The sequence below is a fragment of the Festucalex cinctus genome, chromosome 4, assembly GCF_051991245.1.
Source record: "Festucalex cinctus isolate MCC-2025b chromosome 4, RoL_Fcin_1.0, whole genome shotgun sequence".
NCBI lineage: Eukaryota > Metazoa > Chordata > Actinopteri > Syngnathiformes > Syngnathidae > Festucalex > Festucalex cinctus.
The window spans coordinates 22,974,410-22,999,977 of NC_135414.1; the positions used below are offsets into that span (position 1 = coordinate 22,974,410).

General features: G+C 39.1%; 1 protein-coding gene across 12 annotated transcripts; it reads right to left on the minus strand.

Annotated features, from left to right (window-relative positions):
* Positions 1-936: 936 nt before the first annotated feature.
* LOC144017815 (protein mono-ADP-ribosyltransferase PARP6) lies at positions 937-25,337 on the minus strand. 12 transcript variants are annotated; one of them, XM_077519743.1, is made up of 25 exons: positions 25,121-25,337; positions 23,158-23,216; positions 20,472-20,643; positions 20,292-20,391; positions 19,888-19,965; positions 17,722-17,816; positions 17,466-17,526; positions 17,201-17,291; positions 16,966-17,032; positions 16,529-16,678; positions 15,693-15,843; positions 14,343-14,474; positions 14,062-14,157; positions 11,983-12,075; positions 11,599-11,724; positions 11,179-11,244; positions 10,973-11,040; positions 10,210-10,258; positions 9,967-10,079; positions 8,060-8,132; positions 3,881-3,950; positions 3,703-3,782; positions 3,560-3,626; positions 3,356-3,440; positions 937-2,581 (listed from the first exon to the last, which is right to left on the minus strand). In XM_077519743.1, exons 4-25 carry the CDS (start codon positions 20,292-20,294, stop codon positions 2,494-2,496), a joined length of 1,902 nt encoding a protein of 633 aa, XP_077375869.1. In that variant the 5' UTR covers positions 20,295-20,391; positions 20,472-20,643; positions 23,158-23,216; positions 25,121-25,337; the 3' UTR covers positions 937-2,493. The 12 variants fall into 12 exon arrangements, 11 of the variants coding, with proteins under 11 accessions (XP_077375869.1, XP_077375873.1, XP_077375872.1 ...); XM_077519747.1 differs by lacking the exon at positions 25,121-25,337 and adding an exon at positions 24,662-24,758; XM_077519746.1 differs by lacking the exon at positions 25,121-25,337 and adding an exon at positions 23,297-23,373.
* Between the last annotated feature and the right edge of the window lie 231 nt (positions 25,338-25,568).

Consider the following 25,568-nt stretch of genomic DNA (forward strand, 5'->3'; position numbering starts at 1 on the left):
TGTCAGCGTAATGAGCTAACTTAGATGCAACACATGAAAAATGAAAAGAAAAAACGAAAGAAAAAGTTAAAATTCATCACTTTTATATCACTATAACGGTCTACCTTGAAACCAGGTAGCACTTTCATATTGGCTAGAGCTTTGGCGCCATCTTCTGTCATGTTGAAGAACGTCACCAAAAATAACATTTTAAGCAAATATCTGAGGATACATTCCACGCTAGAAAACTTGGATTTATTATAGCGAAATGCATATAGGCAGGGGTTCACTCCAACAATACAGCAAAAGCTACAAGGAACATAATGGAAAATTTACTTTTTAATGGCTTGTTGGGTCTGGCTAACTCATCACTTATGTAATTCTACAATCACAATGTTGTCTATCTGAATCAAATTCTCCACCCATGTCTTGACTGGCTAGGTTGGGTGACCATCCAGAGCCACTTTCAAGCACCCAACCAAAGGACTACCATCTGAAACACCTACTTCCGCCATCCATCAATCCAAAAGGTAAGCAGACCTGCATTGGGTATGCGCAATGAGCAGCACAGCTTGGTGTTAGTCAACAGTGTTAACTTCTGAGAAGGAACACTTGATTGCTCTGTAAAGTTGAGATGGCAACACAGGAGGAATTTGTGTTAGGTGATACTTTACATTGTACAGTGTATGAAGTGCTGATTCTATCACTGAAAATGCTACATTTTTTTTTTTTAATAAGAGTATATTTGCAGAAAAAAAATAGGAAACCATTGTGATGTTGTACGTTATTATACAGAGTGATTAATATTGCTGACGGATGTTAACATTGTGAGCTTATTCATATACTGTACAGTAGTTGTATAGGCCACGTTGGAGTGCCCCCTGCTGCTGAAAGATGTTTGATGCCGGTCATCCTTCTGTAGGCAAAATTCTCAAAGAGAAGAAGTTTATATAAAACTGTGCAAAATCAGGATTTTATTTTTGTTTTAACCCCACTTTACATCATTGACTTTCATCTTCTCCAACACAAGCGCCAAGAGAACGTTCAAATTTGCAGCTAAAAAGCCCCCACCAAAAACAGACATCAGTTCTTTGCTTTTTATATTTCCATCCATATTTACAGCCCTTCTCTGTACAGACAGACAGACAAATGTAATTATTTTTCATTTTCCTTCAGGGCGCGAAGGACACATCATTTTAGGCAAGCGTTGCGTAAGTGCAATGTCTCATATGATATCGAGAATACAGTCAATTTTAACTGATAAATCAGATTATCTATACAAGGTTGTAATTTGACAGGGGAAAAAAATTGATGACCACAAACACAAAATAATGCACACGATGGAAAACCAACTACTGTAAGGTGCTGTTCTGGTACATAGTCTTGTCATCCATTTTATTGGGAAACCAATCAATCTATCTTTTGAGGAATAACATTTTTATAAATATTTGGTAGTGTGGCTGTTCAATAGACATTTTTTTTTGTGCAACAAATGTGTTGAGAAATCTATTAACAGTATAATAGATTTCTCTACCTTCAAAAAAGAATCTGTGACAACTAAGGAACAATTAACCAAGTAAAAAAAAGTTCTTATTCACTTTAACATTTACCTTGTAGAATGTTTGGATTCATCATGACAAGAATAATAACACTATCAATAAATCTCATCGTATCAAAGTGCCTTTAGTGGATAGTTCAGAGCCGCCCTAATTGAATTCTGGCAAATGAATTCCATTGGCCAAGGACAATATGACAGAGCTGTGCTTGCCCTTTAGATAACAATTGGACATATGTTAATTGATGCCATTACTCAAATAATATTCCACATAAAAAAAAAAAGATCTGCGGTCATCTGTCACATGGGGATGGGGATCCTACTATGAGCTTGTGAGGCCCACGAGAGGGCCCGCCCGATGCCTTCCTTGCACTTCTAAACACACATATAATTTTTTAAAAAGCCAAAAATCATACATTAATAATATTCATTTGTTTTGCATCATATGTTTAATGCCCCTTGGCAATCAAAGGAAAACGGGTCCCTACCCTTGCAAAAAGGGGATAAACTCCAGAGTGCATTAACGTCCTTTACAGATGACCCACAAATGGATGTAGCGACCATTGGAATAGATATATATCATTGTATATATAAAATGGAAAAAAAAAAAAGAATATAGGTGGACATACAATACATATGCAGCAAGAAAGGAGATGAAGCAGGCTGTAACTGTGGAAAAGCCATGCCAGTGACTTATTTTTTCCATACAGTAAACATGTTTACGGTTAAAAGTGTCCGCAAGAGAGCAATCTAGCCTGACAAAAAGAACACAATAATGTCCCCCAATAGCTCGAAGGTCAGCTCGCCTCCTGAAAAACATTCACTCGCTTTTTTTTTTTTTTTATGTTTTTATGTCCGCCTGCTTGCGCACCTCTGCTGCCCACAACGATGCATGGTTCTACTTTACATGAAGTGCGACCCCTCTTGCAAAAAGCCTCCATCAGTCTGGAGATGCAGATCTAGGTCCCGATCACGCGCATGATCTCCTTCTGCACCTTGGGTTCCTGCGTGTTAATGTTGGCGTCCCCCACTTGGCCGTCCTCGTACCTGCAGACGCCAAAAAAATAAATAAAAAATGCTTGCGATGTTGGACAAATTACTGATTGTAAAGTGCTTCGGATAATGTATGTGGCAGCATTATATTGTGTTGTCATAATAATTATTATTATTATTTTTTTTAATCATTCTAATAGTGGAAGTCAACCCAATTTTTTTGTTTTTGACAATATTTTCTATGCAGTTCCACTGGTCTAAATATGGTATTCTGGTTAATATTGCATTAGTGGAATATGAGTTAAGCAGTTAAATCCAGGAGTTTTTATCAATCTTAGCGGCGGCCATTTTGCCACTTGCTGTTTAACTGAAGATAACATCAATGTTGCTCAGGACTCAGCTCAGGCAACGACCAATCACAGCTCACCTGCTTTCTGAGGCTGAGCTGTGATTGGTTGTTACCTGAGACCTGAGCGACACTGATGTCATCTTCAGTCGACAGCAAGTGGCAAAATGGCCGCTCCCTGAGATGGACAAAAATGGCCGGATTTTGCTTCATAAGTCATATTCCACAAATGTAATATTAATCAATGTCATGTTTAGACTAGTGAGGTCTCATATAACATATTATTGTCAGGAAATGTTCAAGTTTAACTTCCACTTCGTGATGTCAAATTTAAAGCGTTAACTCATCGATTTAATCACAAAAAACAGCCCATTAATCATGTATTAACACAGATGAATCACACTATTAATTTTGACCACAAATGATCCTTTAGCTTCAAGCACTCCGGAAAATGGATGAAGCAATTTAAAGGCATTACTCACACAAAAAAGAAGCGAGTACAAACGTGGTCCGACACGGGACACACCCAAATGTTGCCGTGCTTCTGCAGATCCTTGGATGTGATCACTGTTTCAACAAGAGAGAACACATACAACATGAGCTCTGGCGTTGTCATTACTGTCAGGTGCCATTCTTTTTTTTTTTATCTTTATTTTATTATTATTATTATATTTTTTTTTTTTTACCTTCACAAAGTGCAATGCAGTTCAGATTTCGGCTTTGCAGAAATCTTGATTGGATTGGACGACTCTGCTTGAAATGGCAAAACAGCAAGATGATGAACTTGACTACGTGATTATGTTTAAAGTACCGTAAGTCCATCTCTTACCTGTGGTATGGTATTCATACGGTTGTAACGCTGCACCAGCTCGTCTTTGGTGGGCATGCGGTGTTGGCCCTTACCCATTCCTGCAAAGTGGAACACAAAGTGTAAAGCTCTGCATGCAGTGTAAACTGGGCAGGGAGAAGTGTGGACAAGGGGCTGAGAAGAAACGACTCATTCGTACCCGAGTATCCAAAAGATATGCTGGAGATGGGGCTGAGATAGATGCCCTTTCCATATGCTGCCCCATGCAGCTTGTTTTGGAAAGAGTGGAGAGAAGGAAGGATGAGTGCAGCACAGAACAAAAAACTATCAGTCAATCCAACTGTATTTATGAAGCGCTTTTCATACCAAAAATGCAGCTCAAAGTAATGGCAATGATCTAAGGCTGGTTACGAATTGACAGCAAACACATCTAAAATGTGCCACTTGAGTGTCACTTCAAAATGTAAATCCAGTCTAAGGTGATGTCATTTAGTGCAATGGTTCAAAGTAGAAAGTCACGACGGAATGAGCGAAGAAGGTGATGAAAATGTTCAAAGTGTTTCGGGGAGGAGGCGATTTGACACCTTAAAATGTTCGACAACAAAGAAGGCACAAACTGAAGCCACCAGAACGACATGAACGATCATCACGGTTTATAAATAAACCTCCTGATTTGACTTTGAAGCGAGTTTCATCTATTTTCAGCGCGTCTCCAAGCACTTGTGTTGTGCAAATGAGATGTTTCTGAAGGCTGCGGAATTCGTCGCTCCTTTAATTTGATCACTTACGTCCTTGAAAAGAGTTGGATCGCAAAAGTAAACAAACATTCATGGACGCCTTTTAATTTAGCGAGGCACGCACAGATATTTGATTTTATATTTTATGTTAGAATCTCTGTATGTAATAGTTAACTGCATTAACCTATACATTTAATGGTAAAACTTGTGATTACTAGGGATGTAATGATATCCAAATGTCACGATACGATATTATCACAATATGAAGCTCATGATACGATAATTATCACAATATTGTGGGGAGGTTGGCGATATTTAAAAAAGTTCACAATATTGTAATAAAAATGAGCTCATACTAAAAAAAAAGCACAATATTGTTTATTGTTATTATTATTATTATTATTATTATTATTATGTTAATGCACGCACACATTGAGTTCCGCCACATATTGACTTGCTTCACAGGCATATTATGTTCCTTCATCTGACAATTAGTATAGATTTTAAACATAGAAGGGCCAAAACATCCCTAATGAAAATTAAATTGCACTAAAAAACTAGCCACCATCTACTCTTCAGGAAAGTAAATCTAAAGGAGGTTTAGAGGCACCAAACGTTATGTACTATTATATAGCTAATCAACTACAATATCTTGTGCTATGGACACAACCCAACAGAGATACTAACTGTTGGTTGGAATTGGAGCAGAAGGATTGTAATAATCTTAGACTGTTAGATTTACTCTTTATTACAAAATCAATAAAACGACATAATTGTTTTAAAAACCCAATGATAGCCGCCACCCTGACTGCCTGGTGGAAGGCATTAGAAATTACAAACTCCCAATTGGCGCCCTGTGGGCTTTCTCCCATTTGGCATAACCCCGACTTTCAACTTAATAATCAGTCGTTCCATTTAAGCTTATGGGAGCAGAAAGGAATTACACACCTTCATCATCTTTTCTCAGATAATAAGTTTATATCGTATACAAACTTGGTCCAAAAATATGAAATAAAAAAGGGAAATTTCTTACATTATCTGCAAGTTAAAAATATGGTTAAGAAACAAATCCCAACACTTCAGGATACGCTCCAACTGCCTGTCTTAGCTAAAGATATTATAAAGCTTTATCCAACAACAATAAAGAAAATATTAAAAATATATGTTATTTTTATACACAAATAAAACGTATTTACCGACTTTAAAATGGGAAAAAGACTTGTCTATAGTTCCGGAACCAGACTTTTGGACCCAAATCTGTGAGAATGTATTTAAAATGACCAAACAGACAAATTTGCAACTTATCCAATATAAGATACTTCATAGAACATATATTACACAATATATGATGAAAAAAATGGGACTCTCTGACTCCGACATTTGTCTCCAGTGCTCACAAAACACTGCCGATACTTATCTTCATGCTTTATGGTCATGTACTCCAGTGCTGCATTTCTGGACTAAAATCTTGGAAAAGCTCGCTGATATATTAAACTGTAGGCTTCCTTTATCTCCAAGATTGTGTTTACTAGGTGACTTAACAATAATTGAGCTACCATGTAAACAATCTCAATCTATACTTATAGCCCTTACTATAGCGGTGCTCGCTTTGCTGGACCGCGGTTGACGGCTTCTTTCTTTGGTGGTGGTCCTTATGCATGCCAGATCCATCGCACCAGCATCTACTGAAACTCAAACAGAATTTGCCTCTCCCTTCCACAGCCCCTTGAATCAGTGGGTGCTGGTGTCTGTGGATCTCACTTTGCTTTATCTATCCTTCCCTCCTTCCTCTCTTTAGTTTTTCCTCTGGTCACTTGAGATCTCAATTTATTGGAAGTTTGAGGTTTCTGGGGTTGGGATAAGACTCTGGTTTTGTAACCACGCAGGAGGGGTTTGGTTGGTGCTGGATTTCACTTTGATGGATTGGATGTACTGGCTTCTATGGATCTCACTCTGCCTCATCGATCCTTCCCTCCTTCCTCTCTTTAGTTTTTCCTCTGGTCTCTTGAGATCTCGCTAATTTGTTGGAATTTAGAGGCTTCCGGGGTTGGCGTAAGACTTTGATTTTGTAACCATGGGGAAGGCAGGAAGTGTTTGATCGGTGCTGGATTTCACTTTGATTTATCTTTCTTTTCTCTTTATTTTTTCTGACCTTTTCTCTGGTCTCCTGACCATTTGAACCTCACGACTCTGGCAAGATTCTGAAGTACCTGGTTAAGGCGAAGGGTAATGGGATATTTACAAGGTTTTAGGTGAATTAATGAGTATAAATTTATACGTATTTGCACGCACACGCACGCGCACGCAAACGCACGCACACATACACACACAAAAAAAAAAAAAAAAAAAAAAAAAAAGCAATGATGATAAGACGTTGAATCGGTAAGACTACCGAATGAACAATTCTGAGCTCTTTAAAAAAAAACAAAAAAAAACAACAACTAGCCACCAGAGGGTGCTAGAACTGCACAAATGGAAATCAACCTGAATTTTTTTTTAACAGATTTGTTTCATTTAAATATCGTGAACATGACGACGACGATATTGTGGCAGTTTTAATATCATATTGTGCTTATCATTACATCCCTAGTGATTTGTTAATTTCAAAATGCAAAAATGCTAGGGGTGTCAGGAAATAAAAAAATTTAATCGTAATAATCGCATGACTTCATATTTTATATCTATTCTAAATGTACCATAAAAAATCTTTTCAAAGTTTTCATACTCTTATTAAGATAAAAGTGGAAACAATGTTAACCTAATAAAAACATGGCTGCATCTTTTAGTCATTTATACATTAATTTATAGTAATTCATAAAATTTTGTTCAAATTAAAAAAGATGTACTGTGCGGTAAAATACGAGTGTGATATTGATTTGTGCTGAGGTCATTTTTCTGCATTTTTAATTGCATTTGTAAGATGTTGGTGACAGCTCAGTGCATTTTTCTTTGTTCATAAGAAGAGCTATCGAATCTTTAACATGAAGTAACTTGTGAAATTCTGCACATTTTTCAAATTGTAAAATACAACTTGACCCCAGTCTCCACAATTATACACATAATTATTACATTTATTACTGCTAAATTTTAACGTGGACAGGCTTTCCGAGTAAGGGCATTAAAAAAAAAATAGTAGCGTTAATGGAACTTTACATTAATTCAAAACGAACACACTAATTTGACACCCCTAAAAAGGTCAGCCAAAAACACTGTTATCGTCTTGCCCAAGTATGGTGTGTCTTTACTGAGCACACTGGATTTTAGTTACTGACCTCCTCCAATGGAAGCTCTTTGAGAAGTCCATACTCACTATGGATCCAGTTATCCTTTGCATTCCGCTACGTCAGACCTAGCCTACACCGTGCTCTAAGAGGTTCACCCCAAGAGGGTGCACAGGCAGCCTCCTAGCTGGCATCACAGCTAATGCCACAACAGGTGTGGCATCCACTGTTGCACACTCTGGCTGGGGGGGAGGGGGAATTCTGCCGGTACACCCTGCTGGCTGAAGTGCAAACGTCAAAGCAGCCCAAAAGGGAAGCTGGCATCTATTAACTGCAAAAATGAATCAGCCGGACAGCCAGCCTGCTCCGTTGCAAAGCAGGCTGACGGTCCGAGAAGGCAAACTGCCAGGGTTTGCGTACCTGCAGTTTGGTATAAGAGGCGTTGACTAGTCCATTTCTCAGAACAGAGTGCCAGTTCTCTATATGGGAACCACTAGAGCAAGTGTAGGGGGGAGATGAGAGAAAAGAGACATGTGAATGCTGTCCTGGCTGCGCAGTACAATGATTCAACTCAAGAACAAAACAAGTGTCTTTTTTTTTTTTTTTGTATACAAGTAAATACATTTTACATCAGTAAATTAATAACAAGAAGTAGGCGAGTGAATAAATAAATGAATAAATAATAAATAAATATAGAATAATACTTATTATATTGAATTCTATAGATTGTGACTATGTGTATTAGTTTAAATGTCAATGTTTTTATGGGAAAACTCATTAACGTATATAATTCATTATTATTAAAAAGAAATAAATAAATAATAATAAAATGGCTCCTCTTGAAGAAATGTCATACCTATGTCAGTAGTCTCTTCAGTTGAGGAAATAAAAACATCTATTTGCGGAAAGCAGTTGTGTATTATTGTTTGTGCTATATTTGGGGTATTGTACTATATTTTGCTGTTGCTTACAGTCAGTCATCTGCTATCTGTCACAGACTCACAGGAAGGAATGTTCAGACATTCAATGAATATTGTTACTGCTTTACAATGATGCAACTCACAGTAGTGTTAATTTTATCCGCCACTTTTAGTCAAGTTTCAATCACGTTTGCTAGTCTTATCATAGTTAGCCAACCTCATCTCATTTTTATTTAGTCCATTTTTAGTCGGCTATAAATCTAGATTTTAGACCAAGAAAACATAATTTTAATTCTTCTAGTTTTAGTCAACAAAAATTGTCAACGTTTTGGTCTAGTTTTAGTCAGGACAATCATTTAACCCGTTTTGTTGTTGTTGTTTTTTTGTCAGCAGAATATGTTGAACATTTTGGATCTAAAAGTATTTCACATAAAATTTTCTCTCATGTATTTGATGAAAAACTATTTCACACACACAATTACAGTATATCAACAAGTGGCTACTATGGCTCCACGCTAAGAGCTAGTAAGTTAGCCAACATTAGTTAGCAGTCGGATTAACATTATTGTTGGAACGTTATAGCCGTTGGGTTAATGTTTAATTAATCATTTACTTTTTTTTTTTTAAACTTTTCACCGTGAATCCACCTCCTGTCTGTCCCATGTGTTTTGGAATGTTGCACTCACTAGCGGCAGACTTGAAAGGGGGTGTGTCACATGACAATGTCAGTGACAAATTAGCAGAGACAAGATTTTACAAAATGATATAATTTTTGTCTCATTTTTGTTTATGAACTAAAATGTCCATAGATTTTTAGTCCAAGTGAAGCACATTTTCATCTCGTCTTCATTAGTCAACGGAAATGCATACTCATTTCATTTAGTACCAGTTATTGTTTATTAATGAGGGTTTTAGTCTAGCCTAGTTTTAGTCCGGTGAAAAACGTGTGTTGACAAAAAACATTTTTGTTTAGTTTTCGTTGACAAAATTAACACTACTACTGTAGGTAACAGTCAAACATTTTTATATGAATGGGTTCATATTGAAGACAGCGAACTACAGTAAACTGTATAGTATAGGCACTGTATTTGTGCCCTGCCAGTGTCCAGATGGAGCATGTGTGGAAACACAGCAGAGCTTCATGTGCTTTGTTCCAAATCCTGATCTCACCATCACGTTTTTTGTTTTTTGTTTTTTTTTCTGGCTTCTCTACGTCCCAGGAAAATGCACCTGCTGAGTGCTGGCAATTGTTGTTGCTCCATCTAAATCTGCTAAACCGTTGCCCACTGGCATGTACTAAGGCTGTTATGTAACACTAACAAAGCACGCTGTCCCATGTGATGCCACACAAAAACATTGCATGGATGCAAAAGGATGTCACTGATGGGAGGGAGTAAACAGACTCACTGGAAGGCGAAGGTGCTGCCGTAGAGCTTTTTGGCAGTGCGGAAACGAGCCTCCTTGGCCGGAGGGCTGCTGAGCAGCAGGAACTGGTGGGAGGTGTGCATGAATTTCAGTTGCTGCCATGATGACGACATCGTCGCATGAAAGGGGAAACCAAATGAGACAGAAAAGAGAATTGAACCCTCAAATTACACAACGCAAAACATGTTTGGTAATAGCGGACGGGAGGTCATTTTGATTTCCTACCCTACTAAGAGGCAATTTGACAATGTGAGATCTGTTACTGGAAATAATCCTGCAAGAAGATACAAAAACAAAATATCAGCATTTTCTTGTGAAAACTATGTCCATATGTCCATGTGATTGACTTACTCAGTTAATATAGGGTGTGAATGGAAAACTGGGGGAGCGAACAGTCATCGTGTATGATGTCAGATGAGATGTTGGATGTAAAAGTGTGGTTTGCTTTTGTTTTTTATGCCACCACATAAAGGGCACCAGTGAAAAAAATTATGACGACAACCACTGTTAGCCCATTAAGGCCTAAAAAGCCTGGCAAAACATGCGTGTAAGTCACCCCTGAAAACCTGAATTTTTCCTGGATATTCAACAATATTGTCAATGCCTACAAAATAATTGATATCACAGCTCCATAAGCAGATAGAAACATAATTCCAAAAAGGAGAGGAGCGCTCCAGGCTCTAACAGTAGAAGTGTGTTCATGTGCTCCAGGCCTTCATGAGTTAAATACAGTTATTTACTGATTATCAGTCAACATCTTTTCACACTTGTATGAGTCATAATAGTTACGAAATGTTACATATTACACCGTTCGTAAGTACACTGCTCGTACAGTTAATAAAGGTTAAAGTAAATCAAAGGCAACCATTTGTTCTGAAACAGAATATGTCTGTAAGTTTATGGAGTTTCCATTGCATCTCTTCAAAGGCTTTTAACTTGTAAGAAATAGCACATGCTCCTTTTGAAACAGCTTCTCTCCTCCACCCACCATTGTAGCAGGGGATGGGCCAAAGGGTCCAGTTTGTCCATCTGCTTCTTGATCTCCAAATACGAGCCCTGGCAAAAGCACACAAGAATGTGCTCTGTTCAGCAAAACTAATACGAACACTTTACTGCCAAAATTCAACGGCCACATTGGGATATAGTGAATGCACGGCACTGTAATAAAGGACTTATTTTTGCTACTTATTGTACCTGGGTCATTTCTCGGATAGACATGACGCTGTCCAGCGCTTTTTGCAGCCTCTCATAATTCTTCTTCTGTGTTCATCGGTGGAGCCCAGCAGCATTTACATATGACCAAAGAGAGGAAGTAACATGCACACATCTAAAATCAGCTGTAAGGATAAAAACAATGGACCTCATTTACCAATAAGTTGTTCTATCTAGTAGCATGGCTGGTAAATTAGTTATCAAACCATTGACAAAAATGTCACCAATATTACAGAAAAAAAAACGGAACGTTCTGAACAGACAAAACACAGAATATCTTCATAAAAGATGATAATGATCCACTAAAAAATGTAAAATGATGTTGTGATTTTTTTTTATTGTATCTCAATTGACTCAGGGTTCTCACATTATTTAGCCAACAGTAATTCAAGGGCTGCTGACCTTTGGGTTGAAGGCCAAAGTCTTGGGGTCATTGGGGTCCACGACAGAGGGGTAAGGCTCAAAGATAATGCTCTTGCGAGGAGACTCGAGCGCAGCTCGGCACATCGCCACAAGGAGATCTACCACCTGGAGAAAGGAAAGAGTAAGACGATGACCGTCATTCTCTCTGAGATTGCCGTCTTTCCACAAATAGTGGCCGGGGGTGCTTATTTACTCCATTGCATATGTAGGAGGCGTCTCTAAGGGTTAAAGGCCTTTAGTCATGCAATGAACAATGTTACCAGTATATTCTAATTCAGAGAAATGGCAACAACAAATAGTTGCCTTAATATCAACATTGAGCTATAAAACACAGCATTTTATGTATGTGTGTGTGCTGATCACCTCTGCACCGGTGGCCACTTCCTCAGCAGCCCCTGACATCACACCCAGCGTGTAGAAGGAGAACACGCACAGCTCCCTCGTGCACACCGCCGGCTACACACGTGAAATAATACAGAGTACATTTGTTTCCACAGTTCATCCATTTTGTCTTATTTACACCATTTCTAAGAAAAACCCATTCAAAGAATTACAAGACAATGAAACCTGAAACATGTTGAATAAAACTTGTCAGCATTAGTAGTGTATCCAACATTTAAGAGACAATATAGAGTACATTTGATTACACTGTTAGTGTGGTTTGTTGCTTACGCGCCTCTCCGCGTGTTTTCCACTTGAGTACATTCATATTTTGGATAAAACAATTAACATACAGTAAGACACGATAAGAGAAACTTATGTCGCCGCAGCTTAACAGTCACTGCCAAACTAAGCCTTTTTTCCCCCCCACAATGCCCAAGATGAAAGCCCCTTGCTGGACTCAATATGCAACTGCATAAAGAAAGCACAGCAATGACATAACATACATAAAACAATGACATAGCTCTTAGCTCTTCACTCAAACATAAACCAGCCCCTAAGGTCCATCCATTGTGAGACTCAAATCCTTTAGGCTTCTTTTGTAGCTTTCATCCCAGCTCTTCTAGATCGGCTTCTTTTTGGGGGGGGGTTTGCCAGTACTGTAGACCCACAGCGGATCATAAAATTAAAGTAATCGATTATCAAATTACTCATCTCATTACTCATCTTTTTTTTTTCTTTTTCTTTTTTTTTTTAAATTGTCCAAATCCTCTGATTTCAGCATATCAACAGTAATTGTTCACTGATTTCGGTAGTCCTTCATGAAAGAAGATTGATTATACCCTGTGTTTAAAGGCACGGTCATCCTTTTTCACTCAGGAAAATGCACTATATAAATACAGGATGTATACACATGAACACCTTCTCAGTCTACACCTCTGGTGGTTAATGTGTGGTGATAATTTTTTTTCCTTAACCCCCAGCCTGTATTTTGCCATTTTGCGTTTGTTTTGTCAACAGTGGGACGTTTCTGTGGACAGACAGTTGTTTACCCCTCCAGCCAATCGCAGAGCAGGGAGTGGTGGAGGGCGTGTCGCAGACGGGGCCAGGCGAATTTGTCGGCTGCATGACCGCATACAGGTAACATCAACCCCCACCCTACCACCCCCACCCCCACCCCCTTTATTTATTTATTTATTTATTTATTTATTTTTATTTGAAGTGATCTGCCTGGACACGAAGGAGAGTGAATGGTCCATAGATTCTTCCTCTCTTCTGGCTGATTCCAGGCAGTCATCTCAGACAAGCGTGAAGGTGATGTAATCGTCATGATAGAAATTGCTCCTAAGGAGTTTCCTTTTTAGATATATAGCTCGCTATTCTGCTATGAACCTGATATTGGGCCATCAAAAGCCCTTTTTGTTTTGTGGTTAGCCGATAACGTGATGTCCATCAACCGTCAAGGTGGACTGTGACACAATCCCTTGAAGTGAAGCACCTCCAGCTATTATTTTTGACTAGCTTCAGAGAAGTCATACTTGAATTGTTTTCATGCCATTTCTTGCCGTCTTGCAGTCGTCTTCCCATGGTGATCCATTTACTGTCCTTCCAAGGATTGTTTTTACAGCATATGGTCCGTTATTCACGCTCTTGATGACCTCTTCTGGTTGCACATTTGTCCCAATCAACATAAAACTCCTAAGTAAAACCAGCATCTTTTGTCCAGTGTTAAAAGCAGTGGCATAACAGTCAGGGATGTTCATACTTCCTGTTTTCTTGTACTTGAGTTTGATAGGACTTGTAGTCCGACCAAGTTTTGTGAGCAAAGAATTCTGATTTAGACTTTTGTGACTGGTGTCGTGTATTCCATCTATCTGTATGGTTTAATAAGGAGCCGTATGAAAGTCTGCATTTAGCTTCCCCGCTAACAGCTAATAAAAAATTAAGAGTTTATTGTGGGTTGTGTTTTAGTGTTTCAGGTTACCATTAGGCCTACGAAAATTCATGTTAGAACCTTGGCTATGACTTGACTTCGATGCATGAATCTGTCTCTTTTGATACCTTCAGCATTGATCCGTTCTGAAAGACGTGCTGCTCGTCACAGACCACGCAGTACTCATTCAGCGTGGGGATCCTCTGCTCGGAATACTTCATTATCTGGTCAGAGAAAACACAAACACACATGCACACACAGGCGAAAACGATTGCTTAAAACGCCCTAATCCAGTGTTGAGAAGTAAAGATCACTGAGATCTACCGAGTTGCCGACATGAATCGTAATAGTAACTATCTGTTGCTGTCCAATACAGTACATTCAAAACAGCGAGGAGATTGTATTGCACCTGCACTAAGAAGCCGTACTCCAGAGTGGGAATGTTCTTGCAGTGTCCGCCCGCCTGGGATGAGAAAAACAATTCAATCAGCTGCCTGGTGGTGATCTGTGCAGGGGCCCTGGCCGCCGGGACCGCCACGGTCTGATGAGTCAAGTGAAGACAGAGCATTATGGGTAACGATACGACAGTCCCATTATGGAGAGGGTAAAAGGGACAGCGGTGATTGACAAGAGAAGGGAACGTTACATAGTGGGTTTGAATGAAAAGTACACAAATACCGTACTTCCTCTAATAGTTTACACCAGAGAATGAGTCATCTTTTGTATTTATAAATTGGAAATTGTTTCCGTTCAATAGTGACAGCAACAGCCTGCCATTGGAACGGAGGAGGGACGGCTCTTTTGTGAATCTTTGGAACCTGCGTGTGCGAATATGTTCAAACTGTGTGGCGTTTGTCTAAAAATAAATGCGTGTGCCAGCTGTTCGACAAATGCACATTAAGGAGAATTGGATTTTTACTATCGACAAGTCATGATAAATGACCACACGTTAAAAAAAAAAACAAAAACAAATGTGTCCATTGCCAATGTATTTGTGGAACCGAAACGTGAAAATCATATTTGTGGATATTTGTGAATCTTGAGTTGTCTAAAATAAATAAACAAGCAAATAAGTAATATCAAATAAATAACTCTGACCACTAGGGATGTAACGATGTCCAAACATCACTATACGATAATCACGATACGATCACAATATTGAAAAAAAAATAGCCATATTAAAAAACACACAATTTTGTGCTTTTGTACACTACAGCAATGAAAAAATTCTATATATATATATTCATATATTATATATAAAAATTAAAATATTGAAGCACTTACTTGCTAATGCAAGCACACATTGAGTTCCTCCACATATTGACTCGGTTCACAGGCATATTACCGTACATTCCCCTTCATCTGAGCATTAGCGTGGATTTTAAAAAAAGAAGGGCCAAAACATGCCTTGTGAAAATTAAACTGCACTAAAAAAAAAAAAAACTAGACACCCGAGGTTGCTAGAACTGCACAAATGGAAATCAACCCGACTTTTTTTTTTTTTTTAAACAGATGTGCTGCTTTGAATATTGTGACGTGACGACGACAATATATTGTGGCAGTTTTAATATCATAATATCACGATATTGCCGTTATCGTTACATCCCTACTGACCACTATAGGGAGGAAATACGGTATACATTCTGTGAACAAAAGTATTCGGGCACAGTGAAAATAAAAGAAAATTGATTAATAGGTGTGACCAAAGACATTCGTCCAAATAGGAAAGTGTCAGATCTAGTGTGTATGACACACGAACCTGGCTGTTTGGCGGATAGCTGAAGAGCTCCCCTTTCGGGTTCTTCATGGTACATGAGATGGATCGATTCATGAGGCGGGTCACGCGGAGTTCAGGCACACTCAGCTTCCCTTTCAGGACCGTGTCTTGAATCAAGGGGAAGCTTGGAGACCTTGACCGCAAGAGCAAAGACATCATTTGGAGCAATTCCTGTTTACTTCCTATGAGACAATGCTGTGTTTGTCGTTGCAAGGTCTGTGACTGTGTCTGCTCGCGTTTAATTGTTCCATACAAACAAAACAGCTCATTCATAATAATAACTGTCCGCGTATAACAATAATAAATAATGCATCTTTGGGGGTCACGAAAAGTGCTATAGAAGTGCAATTCATTGTTAATAATTGTGCTAAAATAGCAGTTTTATGAAAAATAATGCATGCTGCACTATTTTCCAGAAAAACAAAAACATAATACTAAACTTCTATAACCATTGTATTATTAAAATCAGGGCTAACAGAGGCAGAAATGTCAGTTTTTTTAATGGTTGTTAACCTTATTGATACAGTATACTGCGGCTCAAAATGACCCGTTTGTATTTGAAAAATGTTTTTTTCACAATTGAACATGCAGTGGGCCACATGTGAGTGCTAAAGAAGCAAACATAAAAAGTTTGACATGCACACACACAAATGATAACACAAATTATAGTAATGAAATTTCCTATTAGATTTTTACTTTTTTTTTTATTTTTAGGGATATTCGAATTTGAGGAACTACGTTCGACCTTTAAAGCTTCCACAGTAGTTCATGCATCATATCATGCAGAATAGCTTGCATTAAAGAAAGGAGAAATGTACTTAGGGATTGGAGAGAAGATGCTGAGCCCGGCGCGGAACTTTTTGATGGTTCCGCCCGCTTTGAACCAGCTGTGCCTCTTCTCCTGCTGGGCCTTGAGGAACTCATTACTGAGATGCTTCCACTGCTGGGATGTGAATGTGCTCAGGATCCTGTCAATTATAATGAGAGACAGGTGAGGGTGTCAAGCTGGAAAAGCTTAGTACGACATGAGATTTATTGACAGGAAAGACAAATACTGGCCATGATTACATTTTACTTTTAGCGTAGTTTATTATTGTTTTTGAAAATGGAATGACATTTTAAATATATAGGAAAGATCTGTAAATTCGAATAAAATATATCAAAATTCTGTTATTTTATTCATTTATTTTTACAGTGTATATCATCAATTCAAAGCAAAGCATTTGATAAGATACAAGTACATGGCAAAACTCACTTTTTGAGTTGCAAGCCGAGGCTGAATCCTTCTTTGTTGGAAGGCTGGAACACATCGACCGATGGCTCTGCAGAAAGACGACTGACATTATTACACAGGGCAGTCACGCACAACGCTTCTCCTGAGCCTCCTCTGCCTCCTCGTGCTGCACGCGTGCTACTCACCTCCCACGCTCAGCGCGTGGCACAAATTGCTAAAAAGCGTCATCAACATCAACTACGACATCTCTACTCACCGGGCCCATCGAGGTACTGAGAAAGAGAAAATCGGAGTCTCAGAATAATGGGCTCTGTTCTGATTACTTTCCAAGCTGTTGCAATCTCCTCCTGAGTCAGACACATACACATACACGCATACACATGCACATATACACAATGTTAGCCTGCTAATTAGGGCAGTTTCTCTTCACATGAATAAACTGGGACTATGAGCTGAATTATGCATTGTGTTGGCTAGATGTGCACAAGAAGAATAACAAAATTATTTGAATGCTGACTCACATCGAGGAAGCCAATGTTAATGTGCAGATCGATGTCGACGTCGTCAATGATGCCATACTCCCTGATCAAAGACACAAGTGAAAGATGTTTATTCAGACTGATTTTTTTTTTTTTAACCTCTGCCAAGCTCCAAACTTTTGGTATGAGTATGAGCTATTGTTTTGATTGAAATATGTTGGCTTGTTCTTGTTTGTTCAGGATTACACAAAACCAATTTTCATGGTGCTGACATGGGCTCATTCGTCTGTGCGTGTACCTGACTGAGACAGCACTGTCGGTGTAGATGTCTTTTACTGCCTCAATGTCTGCATCGAGTTGAGGATGGCGGTAGAGGTCAGCGGCGCAACTCCCCTGTCACAAATAATGATTTGCCGTCAAACATGCAGCACATATTAGACATGGGAGAAACAAATCTTCCATCCATCCATTTTCTTGACCGCTTATTCCTCACAAGGGTCGCGGGGGCTGCTGGCGCCTATCTCAGCTGGCTCTGGGCAGTAGGCGGGGGACACCCTGGACTGGTTGCCAACCAATCGCAGAGAAACAAATCTTTATATCAATATTTTGTTTTTCTTTATGACGAAAAAAAACCCCATCAAAATGGCAATGCAGTACAGTAAAACCTTTTATGACTATGCAATAGCTATTCAAAAGATTTACACGACAACACCTTACTTTAGTTTTGATAATGACAACAATATTCAGGCATCTGATAACTAGTAGAAGTGTATCTATAAAATGTTTTAAAGTTTGCTGAATAATGTTTTAATATTGTAATTGTATGTTCTCTTAGTAAATTTTGTAACCTACTTTTATTTACTCTTCTTCCTCTGAAAGTTACCTACTGTGTTTGTTGATGCTTATGTGTTGTCTTTCCTTGTGTAAAGCACATTGAGTTGCCTTGTGTATGAAATGTGCTATACTGTGCGTGCTATACTATAATGTGCCACGACTATCTCTATAATCGAACCCACACTGTCTGCACCGAAGTCAGGTAAGTGAATCACTATATCATTAGTGATATTATTTTCTTGAAGAGGGGCCAAACCGACATGTGAAACGACATTGCCAGATTCTCAGCAGTCCACTTCCGAGCAAGTTTGAAGTGCTGAAAATATTTTTAAATGGTATATCTTAGGACGTTTATCATCTTCCGCATCAATGCAGTTCTGCTGGCTGGCTCAAAAATGTCACAGATAATTGGGAGCCCAACTCTTGTCCACATCTCTCGCCATCGAGACGGGAAGTTAGACTCTTGATCACCTCGTCTTGAGAAGACATTTCGCAAAACCTTCATCCTTATCTTTCCCCCTCTACTTTCATGTTCTACAGCAGCATAGAGACAAACTCCGAGCCTTCTAACTGGATTTTCATTTCAATTACAGGTCTCGGACGATAACGCAGATCGGGATCGTTAAGTTACAGTGAAATATGGAAGAGCTGCGGAATGGGACGATGCTTTAAAAGGTGTCTAATGCTGGCAGGTGAACAGTGCTCTGCAAAGATAGAGGATGGTTGGGTTGCCTCGAAATGATTATTCTGTGATGTGGGTTGTATGATAAAATGTTAAATGGTCACAAATCCTTTTGTACTTTATCATCCACATTCAGATGGTCGAGGAACTGAACAATGACAAACCAGGAAACCTGAAGCTTAGAACGATAGATAACATGTCTCACCACAATATATATGTTACAAATATGTACTTTAAACCCACACTGTACATTTTCCCTTTCAATGTGGGCCAGACGATCACCTAGCATAACTACAAATACATCTGGCGGCATTTGCTTTATGTTCAGTACGTGAGAAGAGACGGGAATTTTGGCAGGACAACTCATGGCTTCTTAACCATGACAACACCTTCTACGTGCATTATTTTTATCACACAGACGTCATCTGCTGTGTGTGGGGTGTGCTATATCAGTAATTTTGAGTACACTACACACTATAAAAGTGAGTCTTTTTTTTTTTTTCCTCATCGCGTGTAGTTGCTTAGATGTTTAAAATCAGATATGGTGTTAAGGTGTTAACCAAATGCATGTATCCCTCTTTCGGTGTAGCAAATGAGAGAAGTAAATGTAATGGTAGTGAGGTGTCGCTAACAAAGTTGGAGTTTTATTAGAACTGAAGAGTGTCTCATTCACCTCAATGACAAAGGTATCTGCTAACTGCTTTTAACAAGAGACTGGTGAGAAACTGTATTTTATGATCCAACTAGCCCATATAATGCTTGTCTAATCACCTTCCAGTTTTTTTTTGTTTTTTTTTTACTGCTTACACCTTCACAAACTTCTTCTAATGACTCTATCCCACATGGAAATTTGCAACGAACTCCTTCACAAACCTATCCATCTGGCGTGACTAGGTTAATTATGTCCAACGCCAACAGCAGTAAACGACTGATCTTGCGCCTCCGTACCTGGATGCCGTACAGGAACTGCTCCGGCTCGTTCTCCCCGTCGGATTCCTCGTCGGTCCAACACTGGCCTTTGATGTCCTGTGGCATCATAAAATGAATCATTGGTGTGAAGAGAAACTGCAACCATTTCCTACTGTGTCTTTCATCACGTCACGCTATTTATCTGTTCAAGGACTTTGCACATAATGCTTTATATAGCTATCGCCAAAGAACCCAATAAACAGAAATTGCACTTTGCAAAGTGATTAAAAATAACCAGGCTTTTGGTTTTAAAATCTAAGCAAATTCCCCAGAGGTCCAATAGATTAAATAGCCTTTATTTGATATACTCATAAATTGGCTCTTAAAATAAGTGCATTTGGCTAATCGGGTAATGCTAACAAATGGGGCGCTAACTAGCTTACCATCGGTTCGGCTGTTCTCAGGGTTCAATCAGACAGCTTTAGGCTCCGTGCCAACCATCGCAGCTGGGAAGGAAGGAAGCCAGTAGTACGTCTTGCACACCTTGGTACGACAGACACAGGACAAATCCATAAAAAGCTGGCCGTGGACAAACAATGAGGCCACCTCGCACGATTACACACTTTTGTCAGCGAACTCTCCTTTAAACCGTCTGCACTCCACCTTCCCGCTGTCTCCTAGCAACAGCCATCTCTGCCTCCTTTTCAGAGTGGCTTTAATCACTGTGGAGAGTGTGTGCGTGGGAGAATGGTGCTGGATGTTCAGCACTCGGCTTGTCTTTGTGTCACGTTGTGTCTTTTCCGCAGGAAGAAAAACAACAACATCATATTTTCAGGTTTGCTCATCTTTTCATGGACTCGCAAAAATAGTAGTTCTGCTTAAATCCTCGCATTCGTAAAAAAAAAAAAAAAAAAAAAAAAAAACATTTCCTGGTTTGCTGGCATGTAAAATTTGATTTTTTTTTTTTTTTAAAGTTACATTTAGGTATATGCATAATTATCGATCCAGTGGTTGCTCAGGATTTGGTAGATTGTGTGCAATTGATTGTTCATTAATCATGTCTTGAAGCAGTCTGTGGCTGCAACTAGCAGAGGTCATTGTTGATTCACTCAATTTTCTCCAAACAGGAGTTGAGAACATTCAGGTAACTATACTACCATTCATACATTTTATCATTATTTTAAAAAAAAAAAACAAAAAAAAAACAAGCAGAACATGCTGCTTTGTCCCTGCACAGGCTCAAACAGATGGTGCCTTTCCAGGCACCCTGAGGCCTCAACCAAAACAGACTCTTCCCAGCCAGCAGGTTGACCCGTGAAGCTCAGCTGGCCAGCCGGACAACCTCTCTCCCTCTCCTGAACTGAATCTTCTTCATTCCTTCGTCAAACGGGCTTGGCGAGTCTCCATCCAGGGTTCTGCTTTTCGGATCAACCCAACCATCTGTAAGTGTAACTTTGCAGGCATTAGCCAGATTGCACCAATTTATAAATTTTGGCTAATGCCTGCAAAGTTGCACTTACAGATGGTTGGGTTGATCCGAAAAGCAGAACCCTGGATGGAGACATAAATTGGTGCAAACTCGGTTAAATGTGAGTCCCATGTTGGTTTGATTTAAGAAATCCATCACCTTGGTTAAGACCGTTTCTCTTTTCTTGTTTTCTTTTTCTTTGACTATTTTATCATTTTAGTTCTTGTTTTATTTCCTATCACGTTAGTTAGTTTTGCTTCTTTAAGTTCTAAGTAGATTTTCCCACATAGGTTAGAAAATAAAAATGCACAAAACTCAAAACCTGGTTTTACTGTGTGTGTGTGTTTCATCAATTTATAGTGACCTCTAAGCTGAACAAAGAACTAAAAAAAATTGTAGAAAGGGTACATCCTTCATTTTAATGACTGATTAAACGAGGTTCTCAGCTGATATCCCAATAAAATTATCAAAAAGCGATGTGGTGCTCCGCAGGCAAGCTCAAAATTAATTGAGTCTCCTTCAATTAATGAGCCAATTGATTATTAATTTAATAATTGACAATTATTGATTTAATAATTAATTTGACCGATTTCCCTTGCAGTTGATATCAATTTTACACTATAGCGGTTAACTTTATTATATGTTTGTTTGTTCATTGAACATATAAACTCATAAACAAGTAGCAGATAAAAACAGCAGATAAAAAGTAAGAAGAAACTCAAAGCAATCATTTGTGATGGTTTACATGTCCAAAGGGAGTAAGAAGAATTATATTTGTCTCACAACCATTAAGAAAATAATGCTTGTGAGGTACAATAACTTTTTTTTTTTACACCCTCCTGATTTTTCATTGATGTTACAAACTATTTTGAGATTTATAGATGGTTTTAACAGCCGAGATAACTTATTTTTACACTTTGTATGACAAATAAGAATGTTATTAAGCTAAAGTGGCAAACCTAAACTTAAGCAGTAAGTAAATTAAAAAAAAATCACAGTACTGTAAATATTTGTATAAAAAACACTATTATAGCCATAATTACAAAACAGTCCAAACAGTAAGTACAGCGGTAACTGAAAAGTGCCTTCTCCTGCTGTGTGAAGACGTTCTCGTACATCTGCATGCACAAACTATTTATTTCATTGTGCACCATATGTTACCTCGAAACGTTGCATGTTGATACCGATGTAAAATGAGGCCCCCCAAATATAGAAATATAGGTGACAGTTTGACCTCAAAACAAATTTATTACTGTATTAGTATTTCCATTTCTTTCTGAAATCTGAACAAAGTGTCCGTCGGTGTTGTGACAGGTTCCGTTGTAACTACAAAGCTGCATATATGACAAAAGAAAACAGTCCATCATATTTTGGTTCAGTGAGTTCAACAATGAATGTCTTATCAAAGTCGGTGCACAGCTATGACGCAAAAGACAATTTACATAATTAACCAGCCAAAACACGAAGCACTTTAGTGCTGCACACACCAAAGAGCAGCACAACAGGGCATTACGATGAAGGATGGATCCAAAATCCAAATAGAGACGTCAATACCAGACTCCTCATGCTGTCTTTGTGTGCCGCGTTGCTTTAAAGACCTTCCTCATAGCAGAATTCTACCTTGTCATGTCCTAAATATGAAAATATCCTTTTCAGTCTCCCAGATGCACACAACATCCTGACGTGCAACCCCCCCCCCATCACCATCACCGGCTTTGTGGAGCCACATACCAACAGAGCACCGTCGTCCTCATTTCTCCTCATGATGATAATTTAGCACAAAATGCAGCCAAGCGCATTCCCCCCTCTCCCCACCCCCAACCTCTTCCATCCATATTTACCTTCACAGAGGATGGAGACGCAAGATGCTGTCCTCGCCTCAGCCTCTTGCGCCTGGCGCCTGCAAACACAGACGACAGTAAGCTCATCAAAAATAACTCGCCGATTTGAGCCAGTGTGGTTGTCAACTGCAGCTCTCACCGCTCCGACCGCCGTCTAGTGTATTTTGCCTGACAACACTAAAGGGTTTGGAGCATGCTCAGTGAGAGCAGACAGCCAAATCATGTGACCTGCAGCTGACTGCACTGCTGCTGCTGGGGTGGGAGGATGATGAAAAAAAAAAAAAAGGAAAGATGGAGAGGAGAGGCTTGTGCGCATGTCATTAGTCATTGTCTGCTGATGAGTAACCATGTTGATGCTGTTGAGTGCATTCATGTAATCCACAAACAGTACTGTATTAGCTTTGCACACACAAAGTCTGCATTGGAGACCCAATAGATAGTGTTGTTTACAATTTTCCCCTAATGCATATTTGATATTTCATAAATAGCCAGTGAAAATGGATAGATGGAAATCATCATTCTATATCGCTAATATTGCGGGTGTCAGGCCGGCAACCAACAACTACAATTTCCAAATTTGACCAATTTAATATTTTTTCAAAAATATACTAGGTCATCCCCACATGGGTTTGTTACATTTACAAATTATTGGCCAATCAAAAGTGGGGAAAATGGCTTGCTGTCTTTGACAATACAATGCTAATGTCATGTCTGGGGTCACGCCAGGGTTAAGTTTGAGTTCATGACCTGTTAAGTTGGGTTCATGACCGTGAGGTCAAGTGACTGTTATGTACTGATGTAACAATCTGTTTTGAACTGACGTAGATGCATCTAGTTTCAACTGGTTTTAGGCTATGTGATGTTATGTGATGTCAAGGGCTATGTGATGTCAAGAATCTTTAATCCCTTTACCTGGTCAACAACCAATCAGATAATTCCATGTCAGTCCTGTTACCCAAATGTCTAGCCACAACCAATCAGATCGATTCCTTGTCTATATAAGCCTCCTGAGAAGTGTGTGTCTTTGTTGGCTTATTACTTCTGTTACCACTGTCCTCTGTGCAACTCTCTTTGTTTCTCGTCTAGTCAAGGTTGTTCCACGCCTCTCGATGTGAAAAATAGTTAAAGTCTTATTTGTGTCTGCGCTTTGGGATCCAACCTCCAGCTCATGACAAAAATGTATTATAAATATGATGATATGTAAATAAATAAAAAGGTGCTTAGGGTCTGGGTGGTGTTTAACGTTTAGGTTCACCCCCAGATTCAGCCACTCCTCGATTTGCTGAAAACTACCCACTAATCTTCGGCCGTCACTCAAATATGTTCGTACAGCAGACGATGCTCTCAAATGTCTGTCGTCGCAGGCTGAAAAACATGTGCTACCATCCAAGAGAGTAGTTGCATCAGCACATTAGCACAAACTGATGTGAGATCTCACTTGAGCAGACAACTATGCGCACCGTAATACCCGTAATGTTAAACGAAGAAAAGTCATTAAACTCACCTTTTGGCATCTACACACAATAACAAATGTTATGGAATAGCTAAAAGTAGAATTCACAGGCTATTAGTAGCTGCCTCGGAAGGGAAGAAAAAATAAACTTTCACTTTCACTCCGATGTTACCTCGCTCAGGATGCATTCAAGGGCCACCAAAAAAACAAGACATCTCAAACTAATAAGAAAAAAAAAAAACATCAATGAAGTATATAGAGGAGTGGTGGAGGGTGGCGACATGCTCATCCACCGTGGCCATTTAGTGTTAGATGATGCAGATGCTCTCTTTGAGTCACCAAGCAGTTTTCTTCAGGTATACAGAGGAGCGGTTGTCAAAGTTCAGGTACCAAGAAGTCGAGATCGAGAGCAGTTGAAGGTATGGGAAGGGCTACAGACCCAAATCACGTAATGTTCCATAATACACAGAATATTTTGATCCACACAGATAGTGTGATGGGAAAACTCACACTTTGTTGTCTTTTCAGCAAAATCTCAAACAGCCACAGGAACAGGTACATGTGCAAAGGAAGACTGCGGCCAGCAGGGTCAGAAGACTTCCTCTCACCCGAAATCAGCTGGTATAGGCTGCAGCACACCCTAATGAAGAAAGGAGAATACAAAATAGATCAAGACTGACTTGTTTAGCAAATGCAGGGCCTTCGTTCATAGATCTATTACTGGCAGACGAGCTCTGACTGGCTGATGGTAAGAAGTAGGCGTGGCTGCCTGGCTCTGACAATTTTCTTGCTGACATGTAGATTATGTTTAATACAGAGCAGTTTTGCAACAGATGATAACTGATGTATATTTTTTCTTGTCTGTAGTTTGTAGTTAAACTAATTGTCTGCCAATACTTGGAACTCCACTTTTTTTTTTCCATACAAAAATGCCACTGATACAGTAACATTGAAATAA

Excerpts from the sequence above, each read along its gene's own strand:
- LOC144017815 (XM_077519740.1), bottom strand. Across the intron at positions 17,817-19,887 it reads AGTTCCTGTACGGCATCCAG|GGGAGTTGCGCCGCTGACCT; the intron begins GTACGGAGGCGC and ends TATTTGTGACAG. Across the intron at positions 2,582-3,355 it reads TGTACTCGCTTCTTTTTTGT|GTACGAGGACGGCCAAGTGG; the intron begins GTGAGTAATGCC and ends TGGCGTCTGCAG.